Source organism: Aulonocara stuartgranti, assembly GCF_965226115.1.
Source record: "Aulonocara stuartgranti genome assembly, chromosome: 13".
Lineage (NCBI taxonomy): Eukaryota > Metazoa > Chordata > Actinopteri > Cichliformes > Cichlidae > Aulonocara > Aulonocara stuartgranti.
The window spans coordinates 18407976-18428108 of NC_138949.1; the positions used below are offsets into that span (position 1 = coordinate 18407976).

At 41.4% G+C, this 20133-nt stretch overlaps 1 protein-coding gene across 6 annotated transcripts in view; it reads left to right on the top strand.

Moving 5' to 3' along the window:
• Window positions 1–20133, top strand: part of marchf8 (membrane-associated ring finger (C3HC4) 8) — a 91778-nt gene that overhangs the window by 60388 nt on the left and 11257 nt on the right. For all 6 annotated transcript variants that reach the window (XM_082557301.1, XM_082557304.1, XM_082557302.1 and 3 more), the window contains 2 exons: window positions 5169–5219; window positions 14028–14107. In XM_082557301.1, the coding sequence (XP_082413427.1) occupies window positions 5169–5219; window positions 14028–14107 (131 nt within the window). The remainder of the gene's footprint in view (window positions 1–5168; window positions 5220–14027; window positions 14108–20133) is intronic.

The window sequence follows — 20133 nt, forward strand, 5'->3', positions numbered from 1 at the left end:
CACTATCCGTCCTCCAACAGCACACGATTCAAAGCTTTTTACATTTATTCCATCCACATTTAATTACTCTCTGGTTGTGCATCAGTAATGAAAGTTTGGGTTAAACAAGACATTAAAAGGTATCATCTTGAATTTGGAAAAACTGGGATAGATGCTTGAAAATGAGTTAGCTGCAGGCTCTCAAAAACTGACTTTTGTAAAAACTGGCTGCAAGTTGTTGCTGATGTTTCTAATCGACAATTTGGTTCATTTCTAGGTTTTAAGTATAGATCGCAATTTCAGTTTCAAAACCTGTAATGTGATTAACGAGGCTAAATGTTTCATATTGCGTTTGTTTGCCCTACTAAAAAATAGAGGTATATAATGATGATCTAAACAAATTGTTGATGAGTGATTTTTTTTTTTTTTTTATTGGTGGAAAACTGAACAAAGAAACAATCTTTGACAAGTTCAAATGGCTTCTGGTGATGAAAGGAACTTGGAGAGAGTCTGGGTTAAATTCACAAGTCTTATCATCTTGAGATTCTTCCATAAAAGTGAGCTGAGCCCTTCTCTCTGTGGGCTAAGAACAGACCCTTGAAAAACACAGTGATCCCCCCGAATATGACCTCTCCTCCTCTGTACTCTCTTAAGCTTCTTCTATTACAAGCCAGAGTCTTCAGAGTCCAGTATGAAAGTTGTGTTATCAAAGACTGGAGCTGCTAACAGACCCACAGAGGAGGTGGAGAAGGACAGGCACAGTGGACTGTGAAACCTGAGCTCTCCTTTATCAGAATTATGCATGAGCTTAGAGAAGCAGACCCTTTATAGTCTACAGACGTGGCAGTGAAGGTGACTCGCAGACCTTGTACTGTAGGAAAGACAGTTAGGCAGTGCGGGGTTTTAACTGTAACCTGTGCTTAAACGAGACGACAAATGAAGATGCATTTCCCGTCTCTTCTTTTGTCATCTGTATTCAGCTTGTCTGCTCTAATCACTGCTGTCTATAAAAGCCATGAGTCCATTTGTGGCCTTGTTATTTCCAGAACCCCTCAGTCTGGGGATGTGCTCTTGTTATCGCTTTCTCCTGCTTTTTTTTAACCAAGAAGGAAGGATTAAGGGCAAGGATCATCAATTTGTTCTTTTAGTCTGCTGTTCCCTTTATCCCTCGCTGTCATCTCCTGGAAGGAAAAAATGAATTTTTATGCTCCTCGACTATTTGACAATTGATTTGCTGAACAAATTGCGCCCATTGAGAGCTGTATTTGCCATTTTGTGCCATTGTGTTGAATGCACTGAAGAAGTAATGACATGGAAATGGGGAGGAACTGCTTCACCTTAATCCACTAGCACAGCAAGAGACCATCTTGGTTCTTCATGCATTTAGATCTGCAAAAGTACATTTTTGTAATTAGATGTTTTTTCATTTTTCACCATGTTTTCATGTAATCGCTGCACTTTTTGTTGTGTGTCAAGTGCTTCAAGTTATGTGGCAATATAAAACAGGAAGTGCATCATACTGGAGGAGTTCCCATTTAAACTTGAGATAAAAGCATTTTGAGATTGGAGATAATCACCGCAACTTTGACGCTTGAGTCAACAAACAATGACACGAGATGTCAACGCTGCCTCCTCTTCAGTTGCGTTCACTGCTGCTGCAGCACTTTGCTCCACAAAAGACCACAAGACAGTAGGACAATACTTTAAAGGTCAGGAATTTTTACACCTGCATATGAGTGCATTGTCCAAACTCTACTAGTTAAGAGATTTTAATCACATAGTTTTTGCTAAGAAACGATATCCAAGTTGCCACATAAACATGGAAAATACGGGAGAAGGAAAGGAAGGTCTGCGTTAGGTGGTGGGTGTGTTGCAAGTATCCTTCGTGTTTTATCTTGTGTTTACATGAACGGAAATATAAGGAGGCGGGGAGATGCAGCAAGTGATTGAGACTCGGGACATACAACGGTCCTCAGTCACTATGGCAACTAGTCACAGCTAGGACACGTCAAGCACTTAAGTAATTAGAAACTGTAACATATTGTAGAGTCTGTTAGTGGTGCGGTGTGGGTGTAGGCTTGTTTTGGCAAAAAATGGTGGAGATAACACTTCGGCTGCTGATACTTATTAGCAAAATAAAAGTTCCCAGTGTTTATATCTCCAAAAACAAATACTGCTTTTCTGTGTGTAGGAAAATGGGAAGGCACTCCCAAAAGGCCCTGGGGCCTAAATACACTCAAAAATACACCATGTTCTTTAACCTCCTAAGACCCGAACTCTTCCACAGCATGCATTTTTAATTTCTCTTTGATATTTGGGCTGATTGGGGCCCGATGAATGTAAAAACAAATAATTTTTTACCTTATTTTTGTTTTTAAGAAAAATGAGAGCTACATATGAAGACATTCGTTTAAAATGTTGATAGAACAGTAGCAGTATAATGTCCTCGTAAGTGGATATCAGGCCCATGTAGAGCAAAATTGAGTATTTTAGTCTAAATAACCCAAAATGTGATGTCCACATATGTGGACGCCAGGTCCTATGAGGTTAAATTAGTGGGAGAAAAATCCACCAAATGAATAGTAAAAATTAAATTTTAGGTGTAGCGCTTTTCTCTTGTCACTCTAATTTTAAGGGTCCCCTGACTGATGCTACCTTGCTGTTTAATGCCTTAAACAGCAAGAAAGTGGTTGTTGTAAATTATTTGATGTGATTACTTTCTGGCTTTTTTTTTCTTTGGATCTCCCTCTCTCTCAAAGAAAATCCTCCAAACTTAACTTTTGTTCTTAAAACAAACTCTTAAAGAATTGAACAAGAGTGCTACTGAGAAGAAAATCGACTTGAAACAAGTAGAAATTTTTTCACTTAAGCAAACATAAGCACAAAACATACTTGGTAAGAAGGTGAATAAAGCAGTATTAAATGTCAGGGATGATTGGTACTCACAGGAGAGTGAGTGGATTGTCAGCTAACCGCAGATATGGTGGTTTGATTCATGTTGTCTCCACATGCCGAAGTGTCTTTGAGCGAATCCGAATCCTATAAATAGATTAATGAGAAAAGCTCTCTGAAGTCATCTGTAAAGCAACACATTTTAAAATGTGTTCTATAAGTGCAGGAGAGTTAAGAGTTAACAGTTTATCTAATTAACTCATTGACACATTACATTTTGGTCACGTTGCACTAATCACCACTGGGGATCGGCTTGTTTAAGGGTCTCTGAGCGCACAATGTGTGGTCTACAGCGTGCAGGAAGAGGAGGCAGAATTCAGCGGGGGCTAATATAGCCAATTTTTACGCCTCAACAGTTTAATCGGGCCGTACTTTCATGTCTTCATAAATTTGAAAAACTCTCCCCACAGAGCTGGTTTCTCTTTGCAAAGATTTGTTTGTGTCCAACTCATACACAGCCCTGTCAGACCTGGTGTGAACTTGGATGTTATGTAACTATGATTGATTACTCATTAAGGAACCATGCCCAGCCTTAATAACAGCACTGAATGCAGCACAGCGCCCCAGCGGCTGTTTGTCTCGGTCTCTGATGCAAGCCGAGAACACTTAGTGCGACTCGAGGATCATTATAAAACTTGACTATGCTGAACGCTGGAAATATTTGCCTGTTTTTGCTCGCTGGGTAATGATACAAATATTGTGACTGAATTTGATTTGGAGTTTGGATGGGTGCGTTATACAATCGGCTTGTCCTCCTTTTGTCTTGTGCCAGAGAAACTAGATTTACCAACTTAAAATGCCAAACAGCACATGCTTGCAGGCCCTTGAGATACTAAGAAATGTAGTGCATTACACTGAGAAGGACCAAGAATCGGGCCTAGTTGAGCCTTCCGTATTTGAGTTTTTTCATTTATTTTATCATACATTTGGGGGGGGGGGGGGGGTATTTTCAAGACGCCCTAGCAGCAGCATGCCTGTAGAAACGGTAGTGTTGTTCTGTTGGTCTGCTGCGTTCACCCAGATTGAACAACAGTCATGTTACAGAGCTTTTTGAAAAATTTCTTTATGTAGTCATCTGAAAAAACAAGTACACCCCATGATTCAGTGGCCTGTGCAACCACCTTTACCAATAATAATAATAACAATAATCTTCTGGCTTCTGGCTCACTGTTCTGTTCCATGTTGGTTCAGCTCCTTAAGATTTGCAGGTACAGCTCTCTCTCTTTAGAGCTCTCTTAAGGTCCCACCACAATATTTTAATGAGGTTGAGATCTGGACTTACTGGATCTGTGCAGCACTGCTTCTTTTATTTTTCAGTCGTGCTGTAGTAGATTTGCTGCTGCTTTCCTGTTTGACCCAATTTTGGCCAAGTTTAGCTGCCGGACAGATGGCCTCACATTTGACTCTAGAATAGTTTGGTTTATAGAGAAGTTCATGGTGACCCGGGGGCCTTCCAGTCCCCAGGTCACATTCAACATGTTGCTATGATGTCTTTGGTCATGGTGCTGTGCATTACGCCTAAATATTTCTACTTTGGTTTTGGTTTTTGTCCAAAGGACATTGTTCCAGAAATCTTGTGGTTTGTTCAGGTGCAGTTTTGCAAACCTACACCATGCTGCTATGTTCTTTTTAGAGAGAAGAGGCTTTAAACATGCAAAACCTTCCAAACAAGTTATACTTTGATTTTTTTTCTTATTGTACTGTCATGAACATAACATTTAACATTTAGCTCTTTGGGATTTTTGCGATTTCTCTTAATGCTGTGTAGTCTGACAATTGGGAGAATTTGCTGGAATGTTCACTAGGAAACTTCTGAACTTCTGCACTTTTGGAGGAATTCAGAACTGATTATCACATGCAGTTAGTTAGCAGCACCTAGCTGCTACATACCCTCTTAATTCCTATGGAAGCAGTAATGATGGACTTAGCATTTCAGCCCTATGTATCCTTTGAAAACTTTTTAGTTAACAATATTCGGATACCTTCAGGTTTTATGCTGAACGACGTGCTTAGTACAAATTGTCAAAGGTTAGCATACTAAGCTAACCCAGTGAGCAGTGTAAATATTGCTAATGCTAACATTACCATGATAATGCTATCATTTCACATATTTCTGTCAGGCAGCTTTTCACTTTGTTGTCTGATTTTAGTATGTAGAGTGCATGCATGGACTGGATGGCATTTTTGTGTTTCTGAATGTTTTTCACTTACTGGAGCTGTCGTTCTATCTTTTACAGAATGAAAAGCCTCTGGGTCCTTCAGCAAGCCGGTCCAGCAATATATCAAAGGTGAGCAAAGCACATACAAATGAGAAAAATTTGAATAGAAGATGTACAGCCTGGGTCCATCACAGAGAAAAGGGAGCACACTTGTAGACAAGAAGATGACAGTGAGGTGAGCTGTATTTGAAGGTGGAGATTGACAGAGTAGGTAGACATGCACAGGAGTGTAAGCAGCTGATAGATGACCTGCCTCGTTCTCATCACATCGCCATAATCAGAGCCACCTTTCTGATCAACCTCTGAGACTTCTGTCTTTCTACGTTTTCTCTCTTTCCTTTTATGCTTCATGGCTCCCATAGGTAAAGCTACAGCCTGCATTGAAAATGTCTTTTTGTCCCCTCATGAGCCTCTTAGAGGATAAAACCTTTACTTGTGCTAATAGATGTCTGGGTCATTCTGTCACCATGGGAAGGCTCCAGCAATAACATTTGATCCATGAGCTGCTCGCTCTTTAAACATGAGCAAGATGAGAGGTATTGCACCCGAGAGACAAATGCACTGATCGTTTGCAGGATAACGATTATAGTAACAAAAATACAGTTTTTCTAAGGCAGTGTGCCACTCCATGTCTGCAGGGGAACAACTGGCTGACATTTACAAAAATATGCCCATTTGATGGCAAATAAATCTGTTATATGTGCCATACCTTGTAGACATTCAACATATCATGTGTAACTTGATATAAAATATATATTAATGCCACGTTTTTTAGCAGTACAACAGACCATTGATAATCCGTGTAAAGGGAAATGTATTTTTACACCAAGAAGCCAATTTGCACCCTAGCCTTAGTTACAATGACTTCTTGCTCTCTAGTTAAATCCGGGAGGTCCAGACTTTATAGCGCGCTACAGTTGATTGTTATATCAGTGCAGCGGCAGTGAGTACAAAGTCTGTGAACGTTGTACCTAGAGTACGTGCAAACAAAACTTTTTGCAATCCTCAAAGCAAAAACTATAAAGTTATATAATCATATAATAATTTTGATCTGGGTGTTTTCATGTGTGATAAGTTTTTAATCTTCCCATGACTTTTCATAGCTTCTAAGTTACGATACTAAGACTGGCACCACTTTGCCTAGAAACAAGCAGTAAATGGGAAATGCACTTAATTACTCTAGGAGGACAGGGTTACACCACTCTCCTGTCTGCTCTTTAAATATGTCGCTCCAGCCAGCTGTTAGGAAACAACCTGAGTGGTGTTCATCTCATCTTACACTTGAGAAACAGGTTATTTCTTCAATGGAGTGTAATTATTTTATTCAGTGTCTGTGGAGAGAGAGCAGTGTCACTCGCGTTCTACACAAATCTCATTCATAAATGGAGGGGTGGATTTCATCAGGTTGCAGACGCAGTCCATTGTCATTGAATGTCCTATATAGATCCCCATTCCTCTGACAAATGTGTTTGTAATGAAATGATAGACATAAAGTCTGAATAAAGCTCTTAACTTTGACAGATTTAATTAATAATCACCGGTCTGTCTGGCAGCTGGTGTTTCCTACTCGCTCCTAAAGGGAAATGCATTTGACTGGCAGGTATTAAGTTGGTATAAATTGTTCTCTGGATGGAAAAGCCTGCTGGGAGTCTTCAGAGTTGGAGAGCGAGTCAGATTATGACTGTAAAGGTTGCCCCGTTGAGTCGGTGGACCGTTTTGAGAATCGCAGACAAAGAAATGGTGCAATAATCTTTTGACAGAGACTCCAAGTGAGAAGATTTAGCAGTGGATTATTGTAGGTGGGTAATGTGTTTTCACTAAGACGGCATCTCCCTGAGACCACTTTCCCTAGAAGCTGCTTGAAGACGATGATTTTATGCATATATGCAGTGTATTTACAAGTTTCCACGCTTTGCAGTTATGACAGCATGAGATGAAAGATGTTCATATTTGCAGCAGTGACTCGAATGTTCCTCTTTGCAGAAAAAATATCAAATGTAGGTCAAGTTAATTTATGTTTGTAAAGCTGAATCTTGGTGAAATGTACATCTGATAAGAGTCACCTTATTTACTGCTGAAGGGGTCTTTGTTTTGTTTTGGGGTTTTTTTGGGGGGGGGTCTTCACTGACACTTGATTGTTTTCATTCATTTGCACATGAGCTCCGGCCACATTCAGAATAAGGACGCCAAAACAAATGTTGAACGGCTTCGCGTGGCATGGATTCAAGCCGAATCGCATCAGCTCCAGTCAGACCAAATCAAAAATGAATGCGCTCGTATTCGATTGTTGACCTACTTAAAAGATTTCTCTCTGTATAAATAACCGCAGCATCGGCCTGAGAGGAATATTTCATAACATCCCCAGCTCGACACAGTCATACAGCCAGAATAATCCGAATGCTACAACATCTAAAGCATTCGTTCATTTTTTTAAAGCACCTGCTCTCGTTTTACACGGATAACCTGGCAGGGATGCGTTTGGCCTTTTTGGCTTTCCCAGTATTTATTTATTTATTTATTTATTGCTGTTTTCTTTAATCGAACAGCTTTTCTGAAGATGACTCAGAAATAAATCTTATTTCTAGCTATCCTGTTGCTCCCCCTGGAATACCTGTCACAAGGAATACACACACCGGGAGAGAGAGATTTATACGATGACAGGAAAACAAGCAGCCAAATATGGCCGGGGGCTCATTTGTTTCATAAAGGTGATATTGCCTCCATCAGTGAACTTGTCATTGAGGGGCGCTGAGCTGTGTGGTCGTGGATATGAAGGTATACGCGTATCCACGACCATAAACTCATCATCTCACTTGTCCCCGGTGCTTGTTTGTTCATTGAGTCCTTTCTTCCATCAAGCCGAGCCTGAGAATTGTGAAAGAAAGGCAGTGTTGAGGGGAGATAATCAACATTTCTTTGTTAAATTTAACCATTATCGGTGATAAACTTGTCTGAAAAAACACGGGCTTTTCTGATGTAGGCTGAGGATTGCCTCCTGATTTGGCGTGAGTTGATTTTTCCACTCAGTGAGGTCAGGAGGCTTAGCTGTAGCCCTTTCTCTCTTTAGCACAGTGCCAGGGTGCTGTGTGATGCCTCCTACACTGTTTGGGAAGGAATTATAGTATTACAGTCCTCATAAAGACACAAAGCAGCGACTCACAGCTCAGTGGGCTGCCGCTTATAGTCGGCCAAACATCTGGTGGTGCTCTAGAATTCAAGCTGCTGCAGTTTTTGAGTTTTAGGCTCTGCAGCTGCAACATCCAACCTGAATCTGCACCTCTGATCACTAGAAGAGCCTCTCTGTTGGTCTGTTCAGCTTGGCAGACCACAAAGTCAAAACAAGGCACTGAGCCAAGCTACTATTTTGATAAAAATGAGCACATAGTATTTGTGTTCAATCTGGCACATTACTTATTTCTGAGCGTTTCTGCTGAAGCAGGGCCTGGTCCCTGAAAAATGACTGAATGCTGTAAAATGACACCTGTGGAGGGTGGGCACAAATAATATAAACAGCAATGGAAATGAACTTTATCTGAGAGGCTGTCACAGAAGTGGCTCATGTTGTCTGCTGTTTAGATCTCCTGCTATCATAATTTCTATGATGGTTTAGTCTTCAGCTTTTTTTCTTTCTAGTTAACTGAATCTTGCTTGTTTTTGGTTTGGGTGTTTTTGGCCTGAAAAATAAATATAAATTAATGCAAAGACTGTTTGATGATGATAATTTATATCTGTTAGCTCTCAGGCTACGTACAGAGAAGGATTATAGGAACTCAACCAAAACAGAAGCTATGGAAATGCACTTGCATACAGTCCAAAAAACCAACAGCGTGTCGAACGGCAGTGATGGAGGCACGCGTAGGTCGAATGCTCAAAGAGAATTTATCAGCGAGATGGGATATGCTTAAAAAAACATCCATCAAGATTTTTAAAAAAAAACGCACAGATGAGAAGGAAAAAAACAACAGAAGTTTTCGTCTGACAGAAAGCCGATGCACAAACATGAAGCTGCATTACTAGTTGATCTACATATTTCCACACACTGTGTAGATGTCACGTTACATGTGCTTCACTGCCACAAACCACGTCAGGAAGCTTTAGTCTGCATGGAAAACCCGGCGCTCTTAGAGTTCCTTGTGCTTCAGAAGCTGGAACAAAAAATGTTGAGCAGTTTTGTTTAAAAAACATGTTTACGTTGTCATCTAGACATGGCACGGTTGTGAAAACGTTTTGGCAGGTACTTTCACACAGCCACACTAAAGAAGTACACACTAAGGAGCCCAAAGTGCAGGTTTATTAGTCAAAAACATTATTTAGGGAAAATTGGTCTCAAAAGTCATTAGACAGCTGCGTTAGCAGAATTTATCAGTATTAGTTAGCATAATTATTTTGACATTTAGGTCACAATTATGGCTTGAAACAGAAGTATTTGACTTCTTAGTGTCATAAATTAAACTAGCATTGATGTGAGGTCTGCCTGATGGTCTAACGTGGAAACAAGAGTGCGACTGGTTGAGGTTCTTGGTTCAAGCTGTGTATGATGTCCTAGTCAGTCCAGCAAACCTCCATGTCTGCAGCAGGAGTGAGACACCTTCCAGTCCCCTTTGCTTTGGAAAGAACTCCTTCCTGGACACCTTGCCTTTGGAGATGGACACTATTGTTCATCATGACCACTAATAGTGTACCCATAGCCCTCATGGGCCACCATTAGCCAAAGACCAAAGGGCTGGAGAGAAACCTCATCTACAGTTTGAAGTTTTATTTGGCCTCTTCAGCACTGCCAGTGACTGGCATGTGGTATTGAGCAGGCTGGAACTGGCAGAGAGGCCGTGTGCCGAGTACCAGAAGTGAGCCATCCTAAAGGCAAAGCTGCTGAAGGAGGTAGGATTTGCTCTGCAAAGCTTTTGCATTGCTGAGCATCGTCGGACAGGATTAGAGGAAGTCAATTAGATGAGCTACTGAAGCCTCAGAGAAAGAAACAAGGTGGCTTTGGATTAAGAAGGCAGATCCCTGGATAATTGCTACTGGGGTCTGATCAACCGGGACTGGGTTGCCGGGGAGATGGTGTCTGATGTTGACAGTAAACGCCTCATCATCCCAGGTTAGATCACTGAGGATGCTTCTGTTGCTCACTGCAGTAAATCTACTTTCAACTGGTACAGCATTAATACGGCACGAGATGATAACTGTGGTGTGAGTGAGTGGGTAGTTTCTCCTTCATCACAAGTCATTTATAGTAAACAAAGGCAGGGATGGTGATATTCAATTTAAAACGGAGTGTATTCTCTCGTTTTCAGAGCTTGGTGCTGCCACTTTGAAGCCTGTCCAAGACTTGAATAAACTGCACTGATTGCCATTTTTTTGCAAGCTCACATGAGGGCCCATTGAAACAGATGGATAGGCAAGATTTAAGATAGTCTCGAGTGCCAGAAAAATGATTGGCCAATCAAGTCCATCAGCTTTCCTGCTGCCTCCTGCATAACCTGCTGCTACCAAATCACCCTTATTAAAGCTCTAATGAGTTTGTAGCTTCTCAAAAAAATAAAAATAACACCAAATCTGACAGCATTAGATTTTAGGGAGGATTGCTTTGGCGTCATACTTTGGTGATTATTTAGTATGCGTGTGTATGATTAATGTAACTAGGCTACTCATCTCGTGTTTGAGGTTTCTTATATCTGATGGTGGTGGTTGGATACGCAAGCATTTGCGGCACAGCACAAACCCATCAGCGTATTCAGCTTTGTGGGTATCAGCGCACTGCATGTAATGACACATAAGTGTATTGTATATTGCTGGGATATAAATTGCACAGCTGGAGGCCCCACTTTATATTAGCAGCATGACCTTGCAACAGCCACGAAGAAGCGAGTGAGTGAGCCAGAGAAAACTATAGAAGTATAAACTGCGGTCGTTGTAGATGGATTAAAGAAGCTCTTGATTAAAAATGGATTTTATCAAATGTTTGCGCAGGGCTGCATGAGAACGTATCTCAGCTGTAATATTCATCAGTTTTATGATTAACCTCCACGAAGGTTATAAACAAAAGCCGAGGCCGAGTTAATCACCTGCTGGCTGCAGCTTCACGTATAACGCGCAGACCTTTTATAATTGTATCGATCTTCTCATCTGAACCACGGGCAAAAAAGATAATAAACTTATTTTCCAAAATGTCAAACACTTTCGGTAAAGTTCATTTTTGTCCTGGGAAATCAAAGTTTGACAAAACATTTCAAGTTTAACTGGTCTGAACTGCATATTGTGCGTCACAATAAAAAAAACCTCACTCATGATCAAATTGATATGTTAATAATTGTTAAGCTTCAGATTAGACTACCCGTATTTTTTTGGTTACAAACTTTGACACCTCGGGTTAGGTTTGTACAGTTTTAAAGGTCAACAGTGAACTTTTGATTCTTGCCAGCTTCGTTAGGAGTTTCTCAATGGGAGCCAGTGATTCATTGCTCCTGTTAGATTTTAAAGGTTCTACTTGAAAAGGCCCCAATGGCTACGTCTGTGCAGGTTAAGGCTATCGAAGAAGGAAGGAGGCAGAGGTAATGACATGCGAGTAATAAGGTGTTTCAGGGATAAGAGAGAGTGCAACAAATACAAAAGTGAATAATTTATGCGTGGCGTGAGAGTGCGTGGAGGGCGGTGGTGCTTGAGGAGAGAGGTTAAATTAGTGGTTATTATAATAATATGAGTTTTTTTCAGCACTCACAATAAAATAAACAGGTGTTCATTAGGGTGAATGTGAAGTGAGGCTGGATTATATCTAATTAGCACATCAGAGTCAGAGAACCATAACTGAATGGATACGTTTAAGCGCGAATCTGCTTCCTTTCACAGTTTAGAGGTTTCAAAGTGCGACAACTGTCGGTGGTGCCAAAAACCAGTTTTCAGCAGTTATTGAAGTATCATTGCCTCCAGCGTTTTTTGTTATATGTTAAACGGAGGCAGTTATTTACTCATCAAAGCAGGTCCTCACAAGAGAGAGCTGTTAAGAAAGAGCAGCTGTTTAATAGGACTATGGAGTCATGCAGGGTTTTAACGGGAAGTTAATCATTATTACCTCAACTACGTTATTGTCTGAACGCTCAAAGACGCAGTGAGTTATCTATTTGCCGAGTTGCACAGAACGTAACTAATAAAGATCCCTATCTGCTTCATTGGTCAGCCCATATTCGTATTTCCCACGATGCTTCAGGTAAACTCGGCGTTTCTTGAGTTTCATTTGAGTAGCTTTCGGTTTTTGTAGTTTATTGTGGTACTGTCTGCTAAATAATAACGCTTTAATTGTTGTCTCTCATCCACTTCTGTCTATTCATTTTACATTTATTGGCCAGACTGCTGCCAGAGCACCAAACGGTGACCTTGAACATGAGCTGTTTAAAATAAGAGTCAAATTAAACAAGAAACAGAGGAAATAAAAGATTTAAGTAAATTACATCCCTGAGTAAGCAGTGGAAGAACAGTGACGTGAAACAGGAGGACAGCGTGTTTAAGTGCTTTTGTGTGCAAGTGGGGAAAAAGAAGCGGTGCTGCTCATGCACAGACAGATAAACAGGATGAAAGGGCATGGCTGGAAATTGAATTTTCTATTGATTGGTGTCCGGCCGTGAGCTATAAACTTTCCTTTAGTTAGAAATTAAATCAATAGGTAATTAGTTTCTTGCTGAAATTACCAGGCCCTCCCCCCCATGTCTTTATGTTAGCAACCCAAACACTGTCTGATCTCATTTGTTATGTATCCGGTCTGAACCTGTCAATATGGGAGACTTTAGGGAATATTATCTGTATTTGAGGGAATATACTCAATCCTGTTCTGGTTGAAAGTGGGATGAAAAGATCACATTTATGTTGAATGTGAAGCTTAAAAACAACAGAGGTGAAAAAGAGGGTTTCAAAGGCTTCAGTGTGGTCTGATACAACGAAATGATTGAGAGCAGTTCTACTTATTTAAAAGGAGCCACACAGTTTGTGTCTCGTCTCACAGATGAACTCATCTAAGTGAACGTTTTTGGAACACCCAAGTGACGCTACATAATAATAAAATATGATGTAGTAAATAATTTGTGATTCTAAATTGACCCTGGGTGTGAATTATGAGTGATTTGTGAATTAGCCAAGCCGGCGACCTGTCCTTGGTGTCCCCCTATGACTCCTGGGAAAGGCTTCAACCCGTCTCATACACCTGAATTGGTTAAGTGCACTAAAATAGTTGAATGATCTACCAGGATGATCATCTGATCAATTAGATTTATTATCCTGTGAGACATAAGAGAATATTTTGCAAGTATAACCCAAGTTGTCATAAAAAAAAATCTGAGGAAAAAGTAATCTTCATATGTTTGTAAAATAAATATTGGTGAAAGCCTTGATGATGCTGAAGGTGTTTTCATTCTAACAGCCTTGCACCTGCAGTGCACGTGTTTAAAAATTATTCTCTGTAGAAGCTGAGCATTAATCTGCAGCCTCACGTCCCCCAGCCGTGCCTCGCTCGCCGCCTCGTTCTTCTTAACTCTCGATCGGTCTCATCAGCACTTCTCTCTTCGCAGCCGCCTGTTGATATTATTTTTCTTTTTTTGCAGATTTCACCTTAAACTAGACAGATTAACTGGCAGCATTGTTTTTCCCCTCTCTATCATCTTGTGCATCAGTACACAACATGCTTTCTCTCTTTGTGTAAAGATCACACAAATGTGCTGATGGGCGCTGGCGCTGATAATTCCTCACCACGCGGAGCCACGGCCGCCACCACGGAAAATACAATCGCCTGTTGATTGATGCAGTATTTATTTAACTGTAGGGTTTCATGTTCACGTGCCTGTACTCTCTGTCCTAAACTGCCTTTTGTTCTGCGTGTGCTTTGTTTCTCAGGCTGGAAGCCCGACTTCAGTCAACGCTCCGTGCAGTTTCTCGAGGACGTCAGTTTCCCCGTCTAGCCAGGACATCTGCAGGTACCTTTCAGTCTGAATTCATGCCAAGAAATTATATTTGTCCAGGTTGATATGAACACCTGCGTGCAGTAAATGAACTTTATTTATCAGTCTATCAGTGATGAAGTTGCTTATCAGTGGGTGATGTTGGCTTAACTTTTACCCCTGAGTGGCACAATGTCACTGCTGGGAGCAGCCTTAGTTGCAAGCTGCTGCTAAATGGAGTTAACGGTAACATTAATCATCCGGTGTTTATATATCCTATTTTTCAAACTCCTTTATTTTTAAATGCATGATGTCTCTTCCATTTCTCTTTTTTGTCTTTCCCCCTACCTTTTCCTGTTGTCCTCTACCGCTGTTGTCTGTTGCGTGCTCCTTTTTCACACACAAACACGCACAATCACATCATCAGTCAGGATCAGGACACTCAGAAGCAGACAGCAGTGGTTCTTTTGAGTTCTAAGGGTAAAACTTGTCAGGGTTCAGGAGATGTTTCAGTGACCACCCTCTGCACAGACGTCCTACCTGCTTCCAAACACGCCAAACAGCGAGACTGGCTCTCTCTGCTGCGTCCGTCCTCCGTCAGCATCCGTTCCAACAACTCGCTCAGGTTTTCGGTGTCTCTGAATGACGTCGGCCAGCGTGTGGACAGTCTTTGCCGAGGTCTGCAGTTTATAGATCGCACGTGCTCTGAGGGAGAGTTGGAGCTGAAGCTCGAGCCCGCTCAGCCTCCTGACTTGGATCGAAGGGCTCACAAACTCAACTGCAAGCTGGCTGCAACGCCCACACAACAGATCCCAAATCCTGGCTTCTCAACGCGCGCCCAGCCCCACCTCGTTCCCTCCTTCACCAACAACTACAAGTACATGTTGGGCATAGCGCCCGCCAGTTGTCTCCCAACTGATCACGGTGTCCTCACCGCTCCTCATTCCAACACCCACCACCACCCCCATAACTCCCCAAGCTCCAATTTTCTTCGTCTCCTCCTTCCCTTCTCTCGATCCTCTACATCAGCCAGCCTGCAATGCTCAGACCTGGGCAGCTACGCCTCCCACCTCCACATCAAGTCCTCCAGTGCCCTGCTGGAAGGTAGCGAGTCAGGCTTGCCCTCTGAGGATTTAGTGGGAGATGACGATGTGTTTGAGGAAGACCAGCCCAGTCCTACTTCAAAAGAAACGGGTCAACCAGCATCTCCAAAATTGGTGAGAGTGGCTGCGTCAGTTGGACTTCTAGCTCCAGTGTGCTATATGGAAGGAGACAGCGATCTGGACTGCTGTCCATCCCCTTTGTCAGAGAAAACGGGGCCACTGTCACCTTATTCTCTATCCGGGGACTGCTGCAGGTGGGTGACTGTCTGGACGGCGTAATCCACACCCACCCTTCCTGTGACGTAAAGCCCAGACCACCCCTGTACCGTGACGTGGCAGTGAATCCCAGAGCCCTGTGGAGTAGTGGAGAGCTTCTCATCCCATAGCCTGTATACCCAGAAAATATCTCGTTGTGGTATTTGTAGTCTAAATCCCTGCTCAGAGTCGAGCAGTTACTCAGAAGAACCTGACACGTAGATGCTTTAATTTCCACACACCACAACACTGTCCACCTCCTCCTCAGCTGTTCCAATTCAACCCTTTTGTGTGTGACACAAATGTGCCGTAAAGTAATTTCATACCATCTAATTTCACTTCACTGTTATCTCAATGTTCTGCTGTGTTTTTCATTGTGCTGCCAAGCTGTGTTTTTAAAATATTTTTTCATTTGTTAGATCGATGAGGCAGTAAAGTGTCGTATATAGGCTGCAAAAAAAAAAAAATCTGATTGATTTTGGCTCATAAGCCTGAGGCTTTGCAGTAGGAATAGAGGGCAATAGGACTATTATGGAATTGATAGAAGGGCAGAGGTTAGCATAGAAAATTTAATAGCACAGAGGAACAGAGTATATGTCTGAGAACTAGTGGAACAGAGAACAATAAATAGCCCGTGTCTGGGTCCACCATCAGTCTTTGTCACATGACCAATTGGATGCCGTCTTACTGCCAGAGCCAGTTCTTATTATAAAGACACATTGTGCGTAACTTTCTTACAGACCAGGTCATGGCTGCGAGGTCTCTGCAGATGAGTAGATCTTGCTGGTTGCCAAGAACGGGAATTTTGAGCCTTAACTCCTGCTGTCGATACGAAGCGTGGCAGCACTTCACTGGATTAATGAGATCTAAAGGATTTTGAATTATATATGACTCTGTTTGTTGTCACTTTGGCTCTGGTGTGTGCATCTACTGCTTTCCAGATTTACATGTCAGCTGTGGGCCGATGGAGAAACACCAGCTTAGAAGTGGCAAAGTGAAGGCCAGAGATCAAAAGGCAGATTATTGGCTTCAAATAGCCTGGATAGTCTGACTGCACACACACACGCGCACACACAAACACGTTATTCCAGTTCTCTGTCAGGTGGCTTAAAACGTGAGCGCAGCTCTAATGCTGACCTCACCTATGAAAAGTATGTGTGGGAGGTTGTTTGTTTCACAGGTGACTAGTTGGTTAATTATTATCAAACTCCTTTATTGTCAGCAGTTCAGAGAGTAGTGGCTGAAAGTCAGCTGTGTGAAGGGAGTTGCTTCACTTCCTCATTAGAAATGTCACCAAGCAGATAAGTGTTTCTCATCTAGACGCATTACAAAATGGCCGGATTTGCTTTGTCATAAAAAGCTTATTCCTTCAAAGAATTCAAACATTCCTATTGATTGCATTTGTATGTTTGCTGGCTCAGGGAACCAAGCTTGACAAGGAAGCATTTGACTTGAAAATTCACCTTTCTCACTTGAAAACTATTTTTATTCCAGATATAAATAAATAAATAAATAAATAAATAAATAAATACATCTTGTGGTCTGGAGCCTGTCCTGTAGGGCAAGAGTTGGATGGACAGGTTGCATCTGTCTCAGCGCTAGTACAAGAGAAAGACATATCTATGGGCAATTTAGAATTACACTTTAACCAGGTAAGCACGTGTCTTTGGACTGTGGGAGGAAGTCGGAAGTTCCCAGAGAAAATCCACACAGACACGCGGACAACACGCAAACTCCACTTCGAAAGGTTCTGGCCAGATGTTGTCACATGTGTTCACAAAATTCTAATCAAAGAAAGATGTGTGGTTTTTCAAATTAATAATAACTTGCTTAAGCATGCAAGCACAACAGGAGGCTATCCTGTATAGTCGTAACCGCATGGTTCACCTTTACAGGTACACAAATTCATAAAAGCATTAACAAACTACTTTGAACCACATTGTGAACCCGTGTGCAATCATATGCATATTTTTTTCATTTGAATTTGTTTATTTGAAAGGGGCCGTGCATATTAATGAGCATATCAGTGTAAATATGCCAGATTTATCCAAAAGGCTGCTTTTCATCTGTAGTCGCTGGCAGGTCAGACAAAAAACAGTAAACAAGGAATTAAGCAGACCGTCAGACAATGTCAAACAATGTAGTCCAGACAACAAATACATCAAATTACAGCATAACATCTCATAGCAAAAAAACAGAACAAGTAAATATAAAAACTTACAACATTAAAGATGATTGATGTTATTTGTAAAATTAACGATCACTAATCTGATCCCCTTTTAGCCATCGTTTGAGATGAGTTTTAAATGTATTGCAGGTAAAGAGGTCATACATGTAGTAACTAGTTATCCGTCCCTTATTTAATCCAAACTTTTTTCCAGTATACTCACACTCTGCACCATAAATAAGCTTCATGTGTTGTTATTTTCTATGCTATGTTGTTTTCAGTGTTGTCTGTTGTTGCGTGCACTGAGAGCAAAGAAACAGCTGGAGCCCAATTCCTTGTATGTGTACGAGTACTTGGTCAATAAATCTGATTCTCATTCAGATACAGAAGTGCAAAAATATCTGTTTTTGGTAGCATAGTTTACAAAATAAGAGACATAAAGACACACACATCAGAACAGTAGGGAGTCACAGAGTGTGAGCACAAAATCTTGTCAACACATTTCTGTTTGTGTGCAGTTTTTGATCAGGCTTTAAATGAGGGGTGTGTACTCCAAATTCAGTCCTTCTCGGTCGCTGCGGCGTTTGCTGCAGGTGCACTAAGCTCCCAGCGCTTGGTTGTTACTGCGATATCTGTGATGTGGGTGTACAACCTTTTCATTACCAAATTGTAGGATTTAATTTCACTTACAGCTTTGAAAGTGTGTCGGCAGAATTCAGCCGAGGGAGCACAGTGACCTTTTCAGATGGGCCTGAACCCCCCCCCCTTTTTTTTTTCCTTAACCATGAACAACCTCCTAACTAAATCACAGCGATTGTACTCCAGTTTATATTTTCTCCAGTTTTTGTTTCTTTACTTTGATACATATGCATTACTGAATGCATATTTGTGGATTAGGCAAGAACATGCAATGATTTTCAAATAGTTGGCATCGATTTTAAAAAAAAATTATCAAAAGTTTTAGTTATTCCATAATCAACTAAATGTAGGATTTAATGACTCAGTTTTTAATTTGCAGGAAATTCAAATAACATTGAGCCGCAGTGGCTCTAATGTTCAAAAAAACAGCATTACAGGGTAGCTTTTAAGCTTTTAAATCTGACAGCATAAAACAGCTAGGGTCTGTGTAATTCCTTAACCTTCCTCCAACAGTTAAATGTCTCCTCAGCAAATTTAATATTCTCTTTGAAGGCAAGCGTGCTCATGCAAAGACAAACGAGTACCCGCTTAAATGATCAGAGACAAGAAAGGAGAAAGAAAAATAAAAGGAGACAGAGAGAGATTGCTTAGCTACTAAAGCCACTGAATTGATCAGCATGTCTCTGGCAGCGCTTAAACTGCGCAGACTGAAAAGAGTCTGAGAGGCAAATACTTCAGATGCCGCACATATCTTCCACAGGAAAATCTATTCAGCAGAAAAGCAAGAGAAGACAGATTAGTGGCGTCTTCTCATACACATACTTTTTTGGATGAGGGCAGAATGAGGAATAAATGGAGGGAGGGCAGTGTTTAAGCAACACATCGAGGGAGTGTGGAGTGCAAAAGACTGGCTTCATGCCACCAGAGAAAATTATAAGGAAGCAAAAAAAAGAAAGAGGAACAGGAAGAAAGCGAACGCTTCGGCAGGCATTTGAGCTTGTTTCCTTCTCAGCTTCTGGGGCTTGTGATTTCCTGACTCTGTTTGCTTCTCACATTTTAATGTTGTCATACTCGTACGGCGCCTCTGCCATCTTAAAACTACCGTCAAACAGGGTGTGTTGTGGACGCAAGTGATGCAAATTTAATTTTAACGTCCTAAGAGTGCACGGAATGTGCCGCTGCTGACAAAAAGTTAATTTACCTGTGAATTTCCACGCCTGGGTTATTATGTTAATCTGTTGGAATATATGGATGCGCCTCGTGTTAAATGACGAAGGTGAATGTTGCGTGCTTTATTTGTGAGATTTCTTGCGTCCCGCCGAGGCGGTTCAGCCTGTTGTGGAATCAGATGAAAGTTCCCTGAATGTCTCAGTGAAAGATTCCTCCGCCCTCATCCGCTCGTGTTGTTTACCGATCGCTGCATTTCCACCGCAACTCCATGCGGAGGTGTTGGGATTTTTCTGTGGTTATCTCCTCCCACATAAGAAGAATAATTTGTCAGATCTGTTTATTTCAGCAGGCAGAAATCGTTGATATAAGCACCAAATGATCTACTTCCTCTGGCTTTTCTTTTTTTAAATTGAAATAGAAATACAGTATGTGTGGGATGAGAATCTGCAGTTCATCATCTCGTTATGCATGCAAATGAACACAAACAAAGCAGTCTATCCATAATCAAAAACAACAACAACAAAAAACTTATTCTAGTGATGTCGATTGTGTCTCGCCTTTCCTTTAATCCCCCAGGCCTTATTCCACTTCTTCCACCTCCTCTGCTTAAGAACCTTTGGATATGACCTATTTTTATCCACCTTTGTTCACTTTGTCTTTTAATCTTGTAACACTGGCCAGTTCAGCAAAGTCTTGAAATAGACGTCATCTCGTGTGCTCCCTTTTCT